The following is a 19,817-nucleotide window of genomic DNA, read 5'->3' as shown; positions in this document are numbered from 1 at the left end:
ACTCTTGTCCGCCAGGAGGAGAAAAGGTTCCCTCGAAGGACGTCTTTGCTTGCGCGTTCATGGAGCCTTGAGAACAAGTGGCCGAGCGGACCCCCGCGGCGTGCGCGCCCGTGAGTCTCCCGGGGGCGAGGCGGGAGAGCGCACGCGCAGCAGACTGGCTGGGCGTGACGCGGCGCCGGGCTTGGGCTTCTGTATTCCGCGTGGCTGGAGCTGGGGCTGGAGGAAGGTCCGGAGGTGGGTGCGAACTCTGCGAGGATTTCCTCTTCCCCCAGGACTAGCTGTCATCTTCGTTTTTCAGAAGGGAGGACCTGACTGCTTTCAGAATTAGCATTTCTTCCCCTTCGTGGATGCCCTTGAGTTCCAAAGAAAAGGAAGAGAAGCCGTCATTGAGCAGCTTCTTCTGCCTTAGGGACTTTGGTAGGGGGTAGATCGACCTTAGGGGAAACGATACCCTCTTCTTAGAGGAGGTTTGGATCAGGTTTGCTTTATTTGAAATTTAACAAATACAGAAAAGCAGAAGGAAGAAAATTGAAGTAATCCATGTTTCCACCGGGCGCTGTGGCTCACTCCTGTAATCCCAGCGCTTTGGGAGGCCCAGGCGGGCGAATCACGAGGTCAGGAGTTCGAGACCAGCCTGACCAACATGGTGAAACCCCATCTCTACTAAAATTACAAAATTAGCCGGTCGTGGTGGCACACGCCTGTAATCCCGGCTACTCAGGAGGCTGAGGCAGGAGAATCGCTTGAACCTGGGAGGCGGAGCTTGCAGTGAGCCGAGATCACACTACTGCACTCTAGCCTGGGCGACAGAGTGACACTCCGTCAAAAAAAAAAAAAAAAAAAGGCAGGGCGAGGTGGCTCATGCCTGTAATCTCAGCACTTTGGCAGGCCAAGGCAGGTGGATCACCTGAAGTCAGGAGTTCAAGACCAACCTGGCCAACATGGTGAAACGCCGTCTCTACTAAAAATACAAAAATTAGCTGGGTGTTGTGTCACTCACCTGTAATCCCAGCTACTCAGGAGGCTAAGGCAGGAGAATCACTTGAACCCGGGAGGGTAAAGGTTGCAGTGAGCTGATATCGTACCACTGCACTCCAGCCTGAGCAACAGAGCGAGACTCTATTGTCTTTAAGGGCCAATCCCATAGTATATCACAGAGACTCACCTGACTAAGAAAGGTTTTTGACAAAGAAAACCCACAGAAGAAGAGATAAGCTGTGGATATGATAAGACACTACAATCTATTTAAATCTAATTGCACATTAGATAATATATATATGAAAAATTATTTAAGCCAGTTTCCTGATTTCATTATATATTCATTATATATTTCTTATAAGGTTTTCATTTTTTTTTTTTTTTGAGACGGAGTCTTGCTCTGTCGCCCAGGCTGGAGCGCAGTGGCCGGATCTCAGCTCACTGCAAGCTCCGCCTCCCGGGTTTACGCCATTCTCCTGCCTCAGCCTCCCGAGTAGCTGGGACTAAGGCGCGCGCCACCTTGCCTGGCTAGTTTTTTGTATTTTTTAGTAGAGACAGTGTTTCACCATATTAGCCAGGATGGTCTCGATCTCCTGACCTTGTGATCCGCCCGTCTCGGCCTCCCAAAGTGCTGGGATTACAGGCTTGAGCCACCGCGCCCGGCCAAGGTTTTCATTAGGTTTTGTTGTTGTTGTTGTTGTTTTTGTAAGAATACTTTATTGCCCAAATCCCACAAAGGTCTCAGGCCCTGGGGCCAAGCCCACAGCGCCAACCTGTCCCCTGGCTCCGAGCCTGGTCTTTGGTGCCCACCCTGGCCTGATGGGCCAAGGTCTTCTTTGGAGTGTGCAGGTGTCCATGAGCGTTCCTGTGTTGGGGGAAGCCTGCCTCGGCCACAAGTAATCAGGCACTGTGGCAGCCGCAAGATGAAGGCAGGTGGTGTAGAGTTGGGTCCCCACCTGCCCAGGCTCAGGGGCCACAGGGGTCTACACAGTCCTTTCTGCTTTGAAACACGTGGTAGATGCTGGTGGGAGGGAACATGGTGCCGGCACCAAGCAGGGAGCCCACCTGGATGGCCACACCAGCCGCCAGCAATGCCGGCCGACCCCCACCATGCAGCAGGGAGCTTGCAGCCACCTTCACGTATGAGAACACACAAAGACACAGCACCCACGACAGTACCTGCAAGGGGGGACACAGCAGCAGGCTGAGTGTGAACGCCTTTGCCCCAGGGAACACCCTCCTCCCCACTTCATGTCCCCACTTGCTCACCACAAGGACCACCCCTGCAGTGGTGCCCACCAGGGGTGGGCAGGGGCTCAGGATTGCCAGTACCATCAGGTAGGCCCCAAAGAGCATGCCCAGCAGAGAAAGACCAACCAGCCCTGCCAGGGACCTGTTGGGGATGAGCAGACTCAGGGCTGATTGTTCTGGGACCTGGGCCCCAACTGTAAGTTCCACCCACCAAGCTTGGGGCCCCTTTTGCACCTGCACAGCACGCCCATGGCCAGGAAGCAGGCAAGGGGGTTGGCGGCACTGCCCAGCACCACAGCCAGGTGGTAGGCCAGGCGCCCATAGGGCAAACAGGAAAAGCTCTGCACGGCAGGCAGCACGCCATTGGTCAGGGCACTGGTGATGGCCAGCAGGCCCAGCAGGAAGGCACCATGGGCTGAGAACAGCTGATGGGCCTCAGGGTCTGGGCCAGGGATGGTGCCTGCTGCCTGGCTTGGTGGCTCCTGCAATGGCAAAGCCTCTTCTTCCTCCTTCTCTTCCTCCTCTGCTCCTGGGGATCCCAATGGAAGTTCAGGCCCTGCGCCCCCTGTGGTTACAGATGGTAGTGATGGCAACAGCAACAGGAGACCCTGGAAGGCGGCAGCCGAAGTGACCAGAAGGGCAGTCAGTGCCCAGAAGAAGGTGCTGGCAGGAAAACGCTCAGGGAAGTTGAGGGGAGGCCCAGAGGTGCCATTGGTGGGTGCTGGCGAGCACTCGAGGCGGCCTACACCCTGCACTAGGGCCAGCACACAGGGGAGCAGGGCACTGAGACCCTGACCCAGGAAGAAAGACCGTAAGAAAGGAGGTGGCAGGTGGCTCAGGAAGGGCAGGAAAGTGACATTAGAGGTACAGCAGGCCAGTGCCAACACTAAGGCCAGTGTTAGGAAGGCCACGGAGTGGAGTTGCCCTGCCACTGGGGCCACGTGGTGCCACAGAGGGGCCAGCAGGGCTGTGCCCACTACACTCAGCACCTGTACCACCTGGATGGGGACCCGCTCGCCCTTGCCCGGGGCCAGCCGCCTCCACAGAGTCACCACCAGCAGACCCAGGTTTCCCAGTGCCACAACCACAGAGAGGTATGAGGGGAGGCTCCAACCTGCAGGGAAGGAATGACGCCACGTCAGGAGCATAGCGGTTAAAGGACAAACAGCTGCCACAGGCCACCTTTCTGGGCACACCTGCCCCACGCTTCCCTGTACCTCCCTCCCACTCACCCTCTGGAAGGTCTTTTACCACCACAGGCAGCTCCACCCAGATGCCGTTGACAGCAGCCCAGGAGCCCATGCCGAAAAGGGCCACCAGCAGGTGGGTCAGCACCAGATGGCCCAGCGTGGGTGCTGCCATTCAGCCCAAAGCTGGACCCTCCAGGACAGTGCAAAGGTCACAGGCAGGTCCTTCCCACGTAGGTCCAAAGATGCTTCGGCTCTTCTGGAAACTGAAGACCTTCTAGCTGGAAGGAAACCGACAGGCTGGCAGGTAATAGGCAGGTGGAACAGAACCGGAGTCAGAAGACAAGTCGGGCAGACTGCTAAGACCAGAGCAACTGGAGGGAGCAGTGGCCAGGAGCCGCGGGGAAGAGGGGGGGCCAGGACTTACCAGGGGGCACTGGCTGCGCGTGTGGGGGCGGCACCCCAGCAGTGCCGGCAGGGAGAGAGGCAGGAAGCTGGCCCAAGGTGCAGCTGCCCCGGAGGAGCAAAGAGGGAGCTGATTTTCCTACCCACAGAGGACCGGAGGTCCCAGTTGTCAAAACAGCTCGGCACTGGCGGGGTGCGGTGGCTCACGCCTGTAATTGCAGCACTTTGGGAAGCTGAGGCAGGCTGATCGCCTGAGGTCAGGAGTTTGAGACCAGCCTGGCAAACATGGTGAAACCCGGTCTCCACTAAAAATACAATAATCAGCTGGGCGTGGTGGCATGCACCTGCAATCCCAGCTACTCAGGAGGCTGAGGCAGGAGATTCACTTGAACCCGGAAGGCGGAGCTTTCAGTGAGCCAAGATGGCGCCACTGCATTCCAGCCTGGGCGACAGAACGAGACTCGGTCTCAAAAACAAAAAACAAAACAACACAAAACAACAGCTCCGCACCAACACCTCACCTTCAAATGGACCCCGGGACAAGGGGACCTCTCAGGTGCCACGCGCAACCCTAGCGCTTTTGCGACACTCAGGACTTGCCGAGGCAGGTCGGGTTGGAGAGGGGAGTGGCCGGGGCGGGCTCTGCCGGAGGGGCGTTCCGTTCTGCCTCCCGCCTGCGTTAGGGGGCGTCCCGGGAGCCGCCAGGTGCGCAGGGGTCCCCGCGCCTCCGGATGCAGCAGTCCCCGGAACCAGCAGCTGGCGGTCCCCCTGAGAGGGAGCCCCCTCCGCCGGGGAGGCGGCCCAGCCCAGAGCCTGCACAGCTCGGATTTTGTTGTTTGTTATTTTAATTAATTAATTAATTTTGAGACAGGGTCTCGCTCTGTCACCCAGGGTGGGGCGCAGCGGTGGCGATCGCGACTCACTACAGCCTCAACCTCGGAGGCTCAAGCGATCCTCCCACTTCAGCCTAACCCAGTCCCCCCACAAGTAAAGACTAGGTCTTGCTATGTTGCACAGGCTGGTCCCAAACTCCTGGGCTCAAGCAATCCTCCCACCTCGGCCTCCCAAAGTGTTGGGTTTATAGGCATGAACCACCATTCCTAGCCCAAATTTGTTCTTGCATGGGGTGAGAGGACTTAATGCAAATGATAGGATCTGTCATTGTGATTTCAACACTACGTGCCTCAAACCTTACGCTTCACCCTGAATTTTCAGAAAAGAGCAAGGGATGGCCATGGGGTGGGGGGCGCAGAGAATAACCAAGGGGACCGAAGGTCTAACTCACCAAGGTGCAGAATCCTCACCTGGAAGATCCCTGTGCTCCTTGGTAGATAGACTACCTGGTACTCTACTGTGTCTACGAAGCCCTGAGGCTGTTACTTGCCAGCTCAGTTCACCATAACCTTATAGCACCGCATAGCACTTTTTTTTTTTTTTAGACAGAGTCTCACTCTGTGGCCCAGGCTGGAGTGCAGTGGTGCTATCTCAGCTCACCGCAACCTCCACCTCCCGGGCTTAAGCAATTCTCCTGCCTTAGCCTCCAGAGAAGCTGTGATTATAGGCGCCTGCCACCTTCCTAGGCTAATTTTTGTATTTTATTTTATTTTATTTTATTTTAAGATATTATTATTATTATTATTGAGATGGAGTCCCACTCTGTTGCCCAGGCAACCTGGGATTACAGGTGTGCATCACCACACCCAGCTAATTTTTGTATTTTTAGTAGAGACAGCATTTCACCTTCTTGGTCAGGCTGGTCTTGAACTCCTGACCTCAGGTGATCCACCCACCTCAGCCTCTCAAAATGCTGGGATTACAGGCATGAGCCACCGCGCCTAGGCCTTCCTTTTCCAAATCTTGACAACCTGTGAAAGAATAGCTCTTCTTAGAGAGGGGCTGAGTTTGAGGGGAGAGGCATAGGCTGTCCTCCTTCAGCAGGCAAGAAGAGAATGAGCCCTCATGCTCACTCATAACAGTCAGTGCACATGGGCAGGAGGGGCAGTGGTAAGGGTTTTCCAAGTCTCCAACCTCCAATTTTGTTGTTTTTGTTGATGTTATTTTTGAGACAGGGTCTCACTTTGTCACCCAGGCTGGAGTCCAGTGGCAAGATCATAGCTTGCTGTAGCCTTGAACTCCTGAGTTCCAAGTGGTCTTCCAGCTTTGACCTCCCAAGTAGCTGGGACCATAGGTGTGTGCCAGCCACCATGCCTGGCTAATTTTTTACTTTTATTTTTATTTATTTATTTATTTTTGAGATGGAGACTCGCCTTGTTGCCCAGGCTGGAGTATAGTGGTGCACTCTCGGCTCACTACAACCTCCGCCTCCCGGGTTCAAGTGATTCTCCCATCTCAGCCTCCCAAGTAGCTGGGACTACAGGTGCACACCACCATGCCCAGCTAATTTTGTTTTGTTTTGTTTTGTTTTTCTGAGTCGGAGTTTCACTCTTGTTGCCCAGGCTGGAGTGCAATGGTGCGATCTCAGCTCACTGCAACCTCAGCCTCCTGGGTTCAAGCGATTCTCCTGCCTCAGGCTCCCTAGTAGATGGGACTACAGGTGCCCATCACCATGCCCAGCTAATTTTTTGTATTTTTAGTAGAGACAGGATTTTATCATGTTGGCCAGGCTGGTCTCGAACTCCTGACCTCAGGTGATCCGCCCCCCCTCGGCTTCCCAAAGTGCTGGGATTACAGGCGTGAGCCACCACGCCCCGCATTTTTTTTTGTTTTTAGTAGAGATGGGTTTCATTATGTTGGTCAGGATGGTCTTGAACTCCTGACCTCAAGCGATCCACTTGCCTCAGCTTCCCAAAGTGCTGGAATTACAGGTGTGAGCCACTGCGCCCAGCCTATTTTTTTTTTTTTTTTTTTTTTTTTTGAGACGGAGTCTTGCTCTGTTGCCCAGGCTGGAGTGCAGTGGCCGGATCTCAGCTCACTGAAAGCTCCACCTCCTGGGTTTATGCCATTCTCCTGCCTCAACCTCCCCAGTAGCTGGGACTACAGGCACCCGCCACCTCGCCCGGCTAGTTTTTTTTGTATTTTTTAGTAGAGACAGGGTTTCACCGTGTTAGCCAGGATGGTCTCGATCTCCTGACCTCGTGATCCGCCCATCTCGGCCTCCCAAAGTGCTGGGATTACAGGCTTGAGCCACCGCACCTGGCCTGTTTTTAAGGATAGGGTCTCAATATGTTTCCCAGACTGGTCTCAAACTCCTAGGATCAAGCGGTCCTCCTGCCTCAGCCTCTCAAAGTGCTGGTATTACAGGCGTGAGTCACCATGACCAGCCGTCCAACTTCCAATTTTTCACTGCCCCTAATTTCCTTACCCAGAAAGTACCTGGAATCCTAGACAATGGTTAGGGCTCCTATTCTGAAGACCTCAGCGCAGCATTTAGCATTCTCATGTTGGGGATGGATAGGGAGAGGGGCACACAGTCCCCACAGCCTTTTGGGGCACTGGGCTGGCCTTACAGTAAGCACTTGAAGTCCCTTCATTCATGAACTGTGGTGCAGGGGATAAACTGTTCCCACTGACTTCCTATTGAACCCCCTGTCCCACTTCCCATGTCTGTGTAGAGAAAGGTCATCACAAAGGAATGTGCTGTCTTCCTTTGCCTTCTGCTCAGGCAGCCGCTCTCCACCCTCTTCCTCTATCTCAGGAACACCTGGCCTCAGAGCTCAGGGGACGAGGTAAGCCCAATCAGTCTGAATCCTTATCTTACTCCTGCTGGCTTCAATCTGTCTGGCTCCTCCCGGATCTTCAACCTTTCCCTGTGGGTTAAAAGGCCATAGTTCTTTTTTTTTTTTTGAGACAGAGTTTTGCTTTTGTTTCCCAGGCTGGAGTGCAGTGGCGCGATCTCAGCTCACCACAACCTCCGCCTCTTGGTTTCAAGCGATTCTCCCACCTCAGCCTCCTGAGTAGCTGGGATCTGGTATTACAGGAATGCGCCACCACGCCTGGCTAATTTTGTATTTTTTTGTTTTTCAGTAGAGACGGGGTTTCTCCATGTTGGTCAGGCTCATCTTGAACTCCCAACCTCAGGTGATCCGCCCCCCTCGGCTTCCCAAAGTGCTGGGATTATAGGCGTGAGCCACCGTGCCCGGCAAAAGGCCATAGTTCTTGCCCCTCCAGCATGACTGTCTCTGGGCCTGGCCTGGGTTTGACAACTTGCCTGGCAGGGAGAGAAAATCCAGCCAACTGGTACAACTTAAACCGTCAGGGTGAATTTAACACTGCCTTGTCTCCTGCCTGAACAGATACCTCTACAGAGCAAACGTTTTGTGAAATAAGCCCACAGATGAGGTTTGATACTCTTCCATTAAAGACTTGGGAATATTTGGAACTCAAATCTCAGGGAGGCCTTGAGCAGCAATGCTGGCTTTCGAGGGCTGGAAAGAACTTTAGAGAACATCTAATTCGTCATCTCATTGTATTCTTTTCTTTTCTTTTTTTTTTTTTTGAGACTGAGTCATGCTATTGCCCAGGCTGGAGTGCAGTGGCGCAATCTCGGCTCACTGCAACCTCCGACTCCTGGGTTCAGGTGATTCTCCTGCCTCAGCCTCCCAAGTAGCTGGGATTACAGGCGCCCGCCACCTTGCCTAGCTAATTTTTGTATTTTTAATAGAGGTGGGGTTTCACCATGTTGGCCAGGCTGGTCTCGAACTCCTGACCTCGGGTGATCCGCCCGCCTCGGCCTCCCAGAATGTTAGCATTACAGGCGTGAGTCACCATGCCCAGCCAATCATTGTATTCATTTTTGAAAGTATTTATGGAAGGCCCACTGTATAGAATGCATTTTGTTATGTATTTGGATGACACAAAGACATATACATAAGTAAAATTCTACAAGGCCGGGCCCTGTCCTTCCTCTCCTACCTCCTTTCTAGCACTCTAGGCCTCCCACCAAATTGCTTATGGTTCTCTGCAGACCCCACACTGTGTCCTACCTTTGTGTCTTTCCTCTTCCTGGAAGATCCTCCACACCTCACAGCCCCCTTCTACTGGCTGACTCCTACTCACTGGTGAGTCTCAGCTTAGCTACTGTAGCCTCAAGAGGCCTTGACTCTCTCAGACTGGGTTAAGTTCGTTCGTTCGTTCGTTCGTTCGTTCCTTCCTTCCTTCCTTCCTTCCTTCTTTCCTTCCCTCCTTCCTTCCTTCTTTCTTTCTTTCCTTTCCTTTCTTTCTTTTTCTTTATTATTATTATTATTATTATTTATTTATTTATTTATTTTTTTTGAGAGGGAGTCTCGCTCTGTCGCCCAGGCTGAGATGCAGTGGCCGGATCTCAGCTCACTGCAAGCTCCGCCTCCCGGGTTTACGCCATTCTCCTGCCTCAGCCTCCCGAGTAGCTGGGACTACAGGCGCCCGCTACCTCGCCCGGCTAGTTATTTTTTGTATTTTTTAGTTGAGATGGGGTTTCACCTTGTTAGCCAGGATGGTCTCGATCTCCTGACCTCATGATCCGCCCGTCTCGGCCTCCCAAAGTGCTGGGATTACAGGCTTGAGCCACCGCGCCCGGCCCTATTATTATTTTTTTTTTGAGATGGAGTCTTGCTCTTGTTGCCCAGGCTGGAGTGCAATGGCGCCATCTCGGCTCACCGCAACTTCCGCCTCCCAAGTTCAAGCGATTCTCCTGCCTCAGCCTCCCTAGTAGCTGGGATTACAGGCATGCGCCACCACACCTGGCTAATTTTGAATTTTTAGTAGAGACAGGGTTTCTCCATGTTGGTCAAGCTGGTCTCAAACTCCTGACCTCAGGTGATCTGCCTGCCTACGGCCTCCCAAAGTGCTGGGATTATAGGCATGAGTCACTGTGCCTGGCTACCTTTCCTTTCTTTCTACAGGGTCTTGCTCTGTTGCCCAGGCTGTAGTGCAGTTGTGTGATCACAGCTCACTGCAGCCTTGATCCCCAGGGCTCAAGCAATCCTCCCACCTCAGCCTCTTCAGTAGCTGGGGCTACAGGTACATGCCACTACACCTGGGAATTTTTTTTTTAATTTTTATTTTTTGGTAGAGACAGGGTCTCACTATGTGGTCCAGGCTGGTCTTAAACTCCTGAGATCAAGCCATACTCCTGCCTTGGCCTCCCAGAGTGCTGGGATTACAGGTGTGAGCCACTGTGCCCAGCCCCCTTTTCTTTTTCAGCTTACCTTATCACCACACTTACCATGTGATCATGAAATTATAGGTTTTGTGCTTGTCATCTCATGCCTTGACTCTGAACTCCTTGCCTTTAGGAATTGAACCTTTATTCACCCTTTCAGTCAGACCCTGATTTTCTTTTCTTTTTTTTTTTTTGAGACAGAGTCTTGCTCTGTGCCCCAGGCTGGAGTGCAGTGGCGCTATCTTGGCTCACTGCAAGCTCCGCCCCCCCGGGTTCACGCCATTCTTCTGCCTCAGCCTCCCGAGTAGCTGGGACTACAGGCGCCCGGCACCACACCCAGCTAATTTTCTTGTATTTTTTAGTAGAGACGGGGTTTCACCATGTTAGCCAGGATGGTCTCGTCTCCTGACCTTGTGATTCGCCCGCCTCGGCCTCCCAAAGCGCTGGGATTACAGGCTTGAGCCACTGCACCCGGCCCCGATTTTCCGCTAATAGGGATTGCAGCCTAGTAGGAGAGAGAAGGCAGCATGATCTTGTAACATGATTCCATCAGAGTGGGTGTGATAGATGCCAGAAGAGCAGTACAAATGAGGAAACTGAGGCTGTGCCTTGCCTGAAGTCACCCTCAGCTTCCTGGCAGGTGGCCAGAGCTGGAAGTCTACCTCCAATTGGACGCAGGAACCTGGGAAGGGGTTTGAAAGCAACCCAACCTTTCACCTCAGAGCTGAAGGCCTTGAGCCTCAGGGCAGTTGTGACTGAGATCAGGAGCCCGCAGCCTAAACAGGGGAATGTTCTGGATGATGAGGCAGTGAGGAGTAGTGAAAGGAGCCTGAGACTGGGCACCAGGAGACCTGGGTCTTGGTTCATGCTCTGTTCCACCTGACCTCTTGCCTTCAATTCACTTCGCTCCATGATGAGAACCCTTTGGCCAAATGGGCCTCCCCAAGATGTCACATCTTTTTCTGAGCATAAGGTGACTTCTGTCCTTCCCCAAGCATCTCCTGGCCAATAAACTGCCCTTCCTTAAGATCCAGCTCAGCTTCTACCTCCTGAGTGAAGCCTCTTCGTCTTCCCCACCAGGTGTAGGCTGAGGGCTTCTCTTCCCTCCTCTGAACGCCCATAGAAAAAAATTGACCGGCTGGGCGCGGTGGCTCACACCTGTAATCCCAGCACTTTGGGAAGCCGAGGCGGGTGGATCACCTGAGGTCAGGAGTTCGAGACCAGTCTGGCCAACATGGCGAACCCTGTCTCTACTTAAAAAAATACAAAAATTAGCCGGGCATGGTGGCGTGGGCCTGTAATCTCAGCTACTCAAGAGGCTGGGGCAGGAGAATCTCTTGAACTCTGGAGGCAGAGATTGCTGCGAGCCGAGATTGTGCCTCTGTACTCCAGCCTGGGCAACAGAGCAAGATGTTGTCTCAAAAAAAAAAAAAAGAAAGAAAAGAAAAAAGAAAAAAATTATGTTCCCTTCTTAGGAAGCTGAATCTTGTCCTGCTTTACTGTTTACTTATGTGCTTATCTTGCTTTCCCCTAGTAATTTACCCCCATTACATTTCCCCCTCTCAAGAGCAAAGGCCACATTGGTTTATGTAGCTTCCTTATTACCTAACTTATGGCAGATGCTCAAATATTTGTGGAGGTTTTTTTTTTTTTTTTTTGAGATGGATTCTCGCACTTTCACCCAGGCTGGAGAGCAGTGGCACAATCTCGGCTCACTGCAAGCTCCATCTCCTGGGTTCACGCCATTCTCCTGCCTCAGCCTCCCAAGTAGCTGGGACTACAGGCGCCTGCCACCACGCCCAGCTAATGTTTCTGTATTTTTAGTAGAGACGGGGTTTCACCGTGTTAGCCAGGATGGTCTCGATCTCCTGACCTCATGATCCACCCACCTTGGCCTCCCAAAGTGCTAGGATTACAGGCGTGAGCCACCGCGCCTGGCCTTTGTTTTTTTTTTCTTTTTTTTTTTAGACTTTGGGTCTTACTCTGTCGCCCAGGCTGGAGTGCAGTGGCATGCTCCTGGCTCACTACAACCTCTGCCTCTTGGGTTCAAGCAATTCTTGTGTCTCAGCCTCCCAAGTAGCTGGGATTACAGGCATGAGCCACCATGCCCAGCTAATTTTTGTATTTTTTTAGTAGAGATGGGATTTCACCATGTTGCCAGGCTGGTCTCGAACTCCTGACCTCAAGTGATCCGCCCACCTTGGCCTCCCAAAGTTCTGGGATTACAGGCGTGAGCCACTGTGCCCGGCTCAAATATTTGTTGACCAAAAGAATGGCTCCCTCTTATCAGTAAACTGCAGTGGCCAAAGGCATGGACTCTGAGCCACCTGCTAGCTGTGTGACTTTGGGAAGTCACTAAAACTTTCTGTGCTGAAATGTCCCCAACAGTAATAGGGACATAATGGTGCCAACTTCATGAGGCTGTGCTGAGGCATCGATGGGGACCTGGCCCCGTGTCTGGCACATGGTAAGCACTGTCAGTGTTAGCTCCTAGGCCCTTCCTCCTTCAAAAGGTGTCAGAGCTGGCCGGGCGCTGTGGCTCACGCCTGTAATCTCAGCACTTTGGGAGGCCAAGGCGGGTGGATCATTAGGTCAGGAGTTCAAGACCAGCCTGGCCAACATGGTGAAAACCCATCTCTATTAAAAATACAAAAATTAACCAGGCATGGTGGAGGGCACCTGTAATCCCAGCTGCTCAGGAGGCTGAGGCATGAGAATTGCTTGAACCCAGGAGTCGGAGGTTGCAGTGAGCCGAGATTGCGCCACTGCACTCCAGCCTGGGCGACACAGCGAGACTCTGTCTAAAAGAAAAAATGTGTCAGAGCTGTGAAGCTGTCCTTGCTACTGAAACACTGTGGGGGATGAGACATTTCCCCTCCCTGAGAGGCTTCTTCCTCGACCTCCAAATCTGCTGTGACCAATCTACTGATAAGCGGTGAAACCCTTCCAGGGAACTTTTCTTGTCCTAGATATTTTTGTGGATTACTTGGTTTGGGTCTGCAGTTTAAAGTAGAGTTTAGATTGGCCAGGCGCAGTGGCTCATGCCTGTAATCCCAGCACTTTGGGAGGCCAAAGCGGGTGGATCACGAGGTCAGGAGATCGAGACCATCCTGGCTAACATGGTGAAACCCTGTCTCTACTAAAAATACAAAAAAATTAGCCGGGCCTAGTGGCAGGCGCCTGTAGTCCCAGCTAATCGGGAGGCTGAGGCGGGAGAATGGCATGAACCCAGGAGGCGGAGGTTGCAGTGAGCAGAGATCACGCCACTGCACTCCAGCCTGGGCAACAGAGCAAGACCCCGTCTAAAAGTAAATAAATAAAATAAAATAAAATAATTTAAAAAGTAGAGTGTAGATTTACTTTTGAGACAGGGTCTCGCTCTGTCACCCAGGTTGGAGCGTAGTGGCGCAATCATGGCTCACTACAGCCTCGACCTCCTGGGCTCAAGTAATCCTCCCGCCTCAGCCTTCCAAGTAGCTAGGACCACAGGCATGTGCCACCACTCCCGGCTAATTTTAAAAGTATTTGTAGAGACGAGGTCTCTCTATGTTGCCCAGGTTTGTTTCGAACTCCTGGGCTCAAGCAATCCTTCTGTCTTGGCCTCCCAAAGTGCTGGGATTACAGCCATGAGCCATGGCACCCAGCCTAGATTTACTTATTAATTGATGTGGTGTGTGTGTGTGTGTTTTACAAGAAGGAATGCCTTTAGATAGCTTCCTGATTTTCAGAGAATCCTCAGAGGTTTTGTTATTGGTAGAGTTAATTACAGCTAGAATAGTAATGCCACTGGGGTTAATAGCGATTAGGTCGTGCTATTCAGCAGTGAAGTCAGCATCTTAGGATCAACATTGTTTACGACTTCCTGGAACAAAGACAGTTTTCCACAACAAACACTCAAATAGATGTAGATTCTAATAACAAACATGATCAGACTCAAGGTTTGAAGGTGACAAAGTGACAATTCTCACAATTATGAAAATGACCTTTCTCATAGGAAGGAAAAGCTCCTTTCCCCGTATAGAAAACCAAAAGAAACTGAAACCTAGTTTTAGCAGGCCAAGACACAGAATAAGTCAAGATTTAACTTAAATTTTATGGCCACTGGTATGTAAAAATTTCCCCACCTTATTTCTTGTCCTTCTGAAAAACAAAGGCTAATGACTAACCCAGGGCCTTGCATTCTCTAACCATTTCTTTTCTTTTTCTTTTTCTTTTTTATTATTTTTTGAGACATTGTCTTGCTCTTGTGCCCCAGGCTGGAGTGCAATGGCACCATCTCAGCTCACTGCAACCTCTGCCTCCTGGGTTCAAGCGATTCTTCTGCCTCAGCCTCCCAAGGAACTGGGATTACAGGCGTGTGCCACCACAGCCGGCTAATTTTTGTATTTTTAGTAGAGATGGGGTTTTACCATGTTGGACAGGATGGTCTCGAACTCCTGACCTCAGGTGATCCGCCTGCCTCGGCCTCCCAAAGTGCTGGGATTATAGGTGTGAGTCATCGTGCCCGGCCACATTCTCTAACCATTTCAATCTGCATCCAAATTATTTGGCTTAAAGGTTTTTTTGTGGTTTTTTTTTGTTGTTGTTTTTTTAGATGTAATCTTGTTCTTGTCATCCAGGCTGGAGTACAATGGCGCGATTTCGGCTCACTGCAACCTCTGCCTCCTGGGGTCAAGCGATTCTCCTGCTTCAGCCTCCCAAGTAGCTGGGATTACAGGCACCCACCACCATGCCCAAATAATTTTTGTATTTTTAGTAGACACGGGGTTTCACCATGTAGGTTGGTCAGGCTGGTCTTGAACTCCTGACCTCAGGTGAGCCACCTGCCTCGGCCTCCCAAAGTGCTGGGATTACAGGCGTGAACCACTGTGCCCGGCTGGTTTACATGTGTTTAATTCCACAGGGTGAGGTAGGTTTTCTTAGGATGAAAGAGACTGAGGTGCTGAAGTGGGAGGAGGTGAAATAACACAAATAGTGGAGTGAAAGCCGGGCTACAAGCCAGTAGAGGGAAAATGAATATGTTCCACATGCATTTCCACTGGGCATGGTGGCTCATGCCTGTAATCCAAGATCTTTGGGAGGCCGAGGAGGGAGGATTGCTTTGAGCCCAGGAGTTGGAGACCAGCCTGGGCAACATGGCAAAACCCCATCTCTACAAAAACAAATACAAAATTAGCCAGGTGTGGCGGTGCGCGCCTATAGTCCCAGCTACTCAGAAGGCTGAAGCAGGAGAATCGCTTGAGCCTGGGGGCAGAGGTTGTGGTGAGCTGAGATCGCACCACCGCACCCCAGCCTGGAGCCTAGGAGTTTGAGGCCTCAGTGAGCCCAGATCGCATCACTGCACTCCAGCCTGAGCAACACTCTGTCAAAAAAAAAAAAAAAAAAAAAAAAGAAAAGAAAAGAAAAAGAAAAAAGAAGTAAACATGATTCTTTGATTTCAATTGTCTATTAACCACACTGAAACCCTGAAGCTGAAAGCAGCTAGTCCTTTGCCTGTTTTTGCTCCCTTACACCACTAATAATTTCTGTTACAGAAACTTTGACTATTTTAAGGCTCCCGGTTGTAGCTGTGCTTCTTTTCACAGAGCCTACATCTGGCCCCAGACAGAGGCCTGCAGGGAAAGGGAGCCTTCTCAAGCCCTGCATTCTTTCAAAGAGGGAACAAATTACAGACACCCATTTTGGGTGTCTTCCCAGGCACAGGCACTGAAATTATCCTCTGTTCTGGTGTGGGGCAAGGGTGGGATTGGAGGAGGCTGCCTGGGCAAGCGGGGTCCTCCTCATGCTGTTGCTTGTCACCTTTTAAGGGCTTTTATTTTGTTTCTGTTCTGATAAACAAATAGTAAGATTTTCCGTGGAGGACTGGACAATCAGAGGAACTTCAAGAGGAGGGGCATAGTCCTGCCTTTGGGACAGCTTTGCCACAGGAAAGGAAAAGAGAAAGGAAAAGATAGACGTGAAAGCTTCACTGCAGGCCAGGCACGGTGGCTCAAACCTGTAATCCCAGCACTTTGGGAGGCTGAGGCAGGTGGATCACCTGAGGTCAGGAGTTCGAGACCAGCCTGGCCAACATAGTGAATACCCGTCTCTATTACAAATACAAAAATTAGCCAGGTGTGTTGGCAGGCATCTGAAATCCCAGCTATTCAGGAGGCTGAGGCATGAGAATCGCTTGAACCCGGAAGGCGGAGGTGGCAGTGAGCCGAGATCTTGCCATTGCACTCCAGCCTGGGCGACAAGAGCAAAACATTGTCCCCTCCCCACCCCCCTAAAAAAAAAAAAAAAAAAAAAAAAAAAAAAAAACCAGCTTCACTGTACATCCTTGAGCTGGGTTTATATTTCAGTCGAATGCGTATTGCAGTTTACAATGGTCACATGCACGCGCTGCCCTACAGCGGGGCGGTGAGTTCAGAGCAGTAACCACGGAGACTGAGCGAAGATTGCGTGTCATCCCCCCAAACAGCATTCCAGCGTGGGAATGCCAAATCCAGACGTGAAGAACACAAACAAACAGTATGCGAAAGTTCAGAAGTTAGACTGTTTTTGAGATTGTGCCATTGGACTACTGAAAAGAGACATAAAGACGCAATTCCAATATATTATGATCCTGTTTATATGAAATATATAGAATAGGCAAACCTCTAGAGACAGAAAGTCTCATCTGTCCAGGCTTAGCTCAGAGTGCCACTCCAGTAAGCACAGACAAGTTAATAAGTGAAAAGATACAGGTTAATCCCAGGCACGGTGGTTCACACCCGTAATCCCAGCACTTTGGGAGGCTGAGGGGGGTGGATCCCAGGCACAGTGGTTCGTGCCTGTAATCCCAGCGCTTTGGGAGGCCAAGAGGGGGCGGTGGATCACCTGAGGTCAGGAGTTTGAGACCAGCCTGACCAACATGGCGAAACCCTGTCTCTACTAAAAATACAAAATTAGCCAGGCGTGGTGGCTCACGCCTATAATCCCAGCACTTTGGGAGGCCGAGGCAGGCGGATCATGAGGTCGGAAGATCGAAACCATCCTGGCTAACACAGTGAAACCCCATCTCTACTAAAAATACAAAAAATTAGCTGTGTGTGGTGGCAGGCGCCTGCAGTCCCAGCTACTCGGGAGGTTGAAGCAGGAGAATGGCGTGAACCTGGGAGGCAGAGCTGGCAATGAGCCGAGATCGTGCCGCTGCACTCTAGCCCGGACGACAGAGGGAGACTCTGTCTCAAAAAAAAAAAAAAAAAAAAAAAAAAAATTAGCCGGGCATAGTGACACATGCCTATAATCCCAACTACTCAGGAAGCTGAGGCAGGAGAATTGCTTGAACCTGGGAGGCGGAGATTGCAGTGAGCCGAGATCGTGTCATTGCATTCCAGACTGGACGACAAGAGGAAAACTCCGTATCAAAAAAGAAAAAGGAAAGAAAGAAAATAAAAGATACAGGTTAGAGACATATCCTAGCGCTGTGACACTGATAAAGATCATACTGTAAAATGGTGAGGGGGTGGTATGAAATATTTCATGGGAAATACACGTGGACAACAGACACGTGGAAAAGGTGTTTTTCCTGACCATATATATATAGAAAGGCAAATTAAGACATCAGTAAGATACCATTTGTCAAGTTGAAAAGAATATTTTACAGGCTAGGCACGATGGCCCATGCCTGTAGTCCCAGCACTCTGGGAGGCTGAGGTGGGCGGGTCACAGGAGTCCAGGAATTCGAGACTAGCCCAAGCAACATGGCGAAACCCCGTCTCTACAAAAAATACAAGATTTAGTTGGGCATGCTGGTGTGCACCTGTAGTTCCAGCTACTCAGGAGGCTGAGGTGGGAGGATCCCTTGAGCCCACGAGGTTGACGCTTCAGTGAGCCGAGATCATACCACAGCGCTCCAGCCTGGGCGAAAGAGTGACACCCTGTCTGAAAAACTAAAAAGAAGATTTTTCAGATGATTTGATTGGTTGGAAGTCAGTGAAAGAATCTCAAACCCTGCTGGTATAAATTGGTAGATGAAGGAGGAATTCAGTCATCAGAAGAGGAACAGAGGCACTGGGTAGGTAAAAGCAACAAGGGCCCATTACAAAGTTTTTCTTATTTTGGTCTTTTTTTTTTTTTTTCCTGGATAAGTCTCCTGAAATAGAATTATTGGGTGAAACAGTATGACATAGTTGAGGCTGTTGTGACAGACTGCCAGATTTCTTTCACAAATAGCGATTCTAATATTCCTTCCCACTAGCAGTACAGGGGTGTGCCCCATGCCACCACTCAAAAACAAGCTTTGAAAAGGAAAGATAGGCCAGGCACGGTGGCTCAGGCCTGTAATCCCAGCAATTTGGGAGGCCGAGGCGGGTGGATCACCAGGTCAGGAGATCGAGACCATCCTGGCCAACATGGTGAAACCCTGTCTCAGGCCGGGCGCGGTGGCTCAAGCCTGTAATCTCAGCACTTTGGGAGGCCAAGGCGGGTGGATCACGAGGTCAGGAGATCGAGACCATCCTGGCTAACACGGTGAAACCCCGTCTCTACTAAAAAATACAAAAAAAGCTAACTGGGCAAGGTGGCAGCGCCTGTAGTCCCAGCTACTAGGGTGGCTGAGGCAGGAGAATGGCGTAAACCCGGGAGATGGAGCTTGCAGTGAGCCGAGATCGTGCCACTGCACTCCAGCCTGGGAGACACAGCAAGATTCCATCTCAAAAAAAAAAAAAAAAAGAAAAAAGAAAAAGAAACCCTGTCTCTACTAAAAATACAAAAATTAGCCAGGCATGGTGGCGGGTGCCTGTAACCCCAGCTACTCGGGAGGCTGAGGCAGGAGAATCACTTGAATCAGGGAGGTGGAAGCTGCACTGAGCTGAGATCATGCCACTGTGCTCTGGCCTGGGCGACAAGAGTGAGACTTGGTCTCAAAAAAAAAAAAGAAAAAAAGAAAAGAAAATGAAAGATAAAATAACACCTATAAGCCAAGTGAATAAAGTACAACAGGACTACAGAACAGATTTTTTTTTTTTTTTTTTTTTTTTTTTTTTTTTTTTTTTTTTTTTTTGGGACCAAGTCTCGCTCTTGTTGCCCAGGTTGGAGTATGGTGGTGTGATCATTAGTCACTGCAGCCTCAACCTCCCAGGCTCAGGCAATCCTCCCACCTCAGCCTCCCAAGTAGCTGGGACTACAGGCACGCACTACCATATCTAGCTATTTTTTTTTTTTTGAGACGGAGTCTCGCTCTGTCGCCCAGGCTGGAGTGCAGTGGCGCGATCTCGGCTCACTGCAAGCTCCGCCTCCCGGGTTCACGCCATTCTCCTGCCTCAGGCTCCTGAGTAGCTGGGACTACAGGCGCCCGCCACCGCGCCCGTCTAATTTTTTGTATTTTTAGTAGAGACGGGGTTTCACCGTGGTCTCGATCTCCTGACCTTGTGATCCGCCCGCCTCAGCCTCCCAAAGTGCTGGGATTACAGGCGTGAGCCACCGCGCCCGGCTCTAGCTATTTTTTTTTTTTTAGACGAATCTCACTCTGCTGCCCAGGCTGGAGTCCAATGGTGTGATCTCGACTCACTGCAACCTCTTCCTCCCAGGTTCAAGTGATTCTCCTGCCTCCGCCTCCCGAGTAGCTGGGACTTTAGGCATGTGCCACCATGCTTGGCTAATTTTTGTATTTTTAGTGGAGATGGGGTTTCACCATGTTGGCTAGGCTGATCACGAACTTCTGACCTCAGGTGATCCGCCCACCTCAGCCTCCCAAAGTGCTGAGATTACAGGTGTAAGTCACCATGCCCAGCCAACTAGCTAATTTTTGTAGAGACAAGGTTTGCCATGTTGCACAGACTGGTCTGGAACTCATGGCTCAAGTGATCCTCCTGCCTCGGCCTCCCAAAATGCTGGTCTGGTCTCAGTTTGGATACTACACCAAGCCATGA

General features: G+C 51.1%; 2 protein-coding genes across 2 annotated transcripts in view; both read right to left on the bottom strand.

Moving 5' to 3' along the window:
• Positions 1 to 6,482, bottom strand: part of SPAG7 (sperm associated antigen 7) — a 78,837-nt gene extending 72,355 nt beyond the window's left edge. Inside the window, exon 1 of the mRNA XM_050765490.1 lies at positions 6,478 to 6,482. The gene's annotated coding sequence lies outside the window, so the exon portion shown is untranslated. The remainder of the gene's footprint in view (positions 1 to 6,477) is intronic.
• SLC52A1 (solute carrier family 52 member 1) lies at positions 274 to 3,591 on the bottom strand. The gene is made up of 4 exons (XM_050765601.1): positions 3,462 to 3,591; positions 2,464 to 3,343; positions 2,248 to 2,371; positions 274 to 2,157 (listed from the first exon to the last, which is right to left on the bottom strand). Exons 1-4 carry the CDS (start codon positions 3,589 to 3,591, stop codon positions 1,945 to 1,947), a joined length of 1,347 nt encoding a protein of 448 aa, XP_050621558.1. The 3' UTR covers positions 274 to 1,944.
• Positions 6,483 to 19,817: the final 13,335 nt, after the last annotated feature.

This window comes from Macaca thibetana, chromosome 16 (assembly GCF_024542745.1).
Source record: "Macaca thibetana thibetana isolate TM-01 chromosome 16, ASM2454274v1, whole genome shotgun sequence".
Lineage (NCBI taxonomy): Eukaryota > Metazoa > Chordata > Mammalia > Primates > Cercopithecidae > Macaca > Macaca thibetana.
The sequence above is the reverse complement of the archived record's forward strand: the minus strand, read 5'-3'. Positions and strand labels throughout refer to the sequence as shown.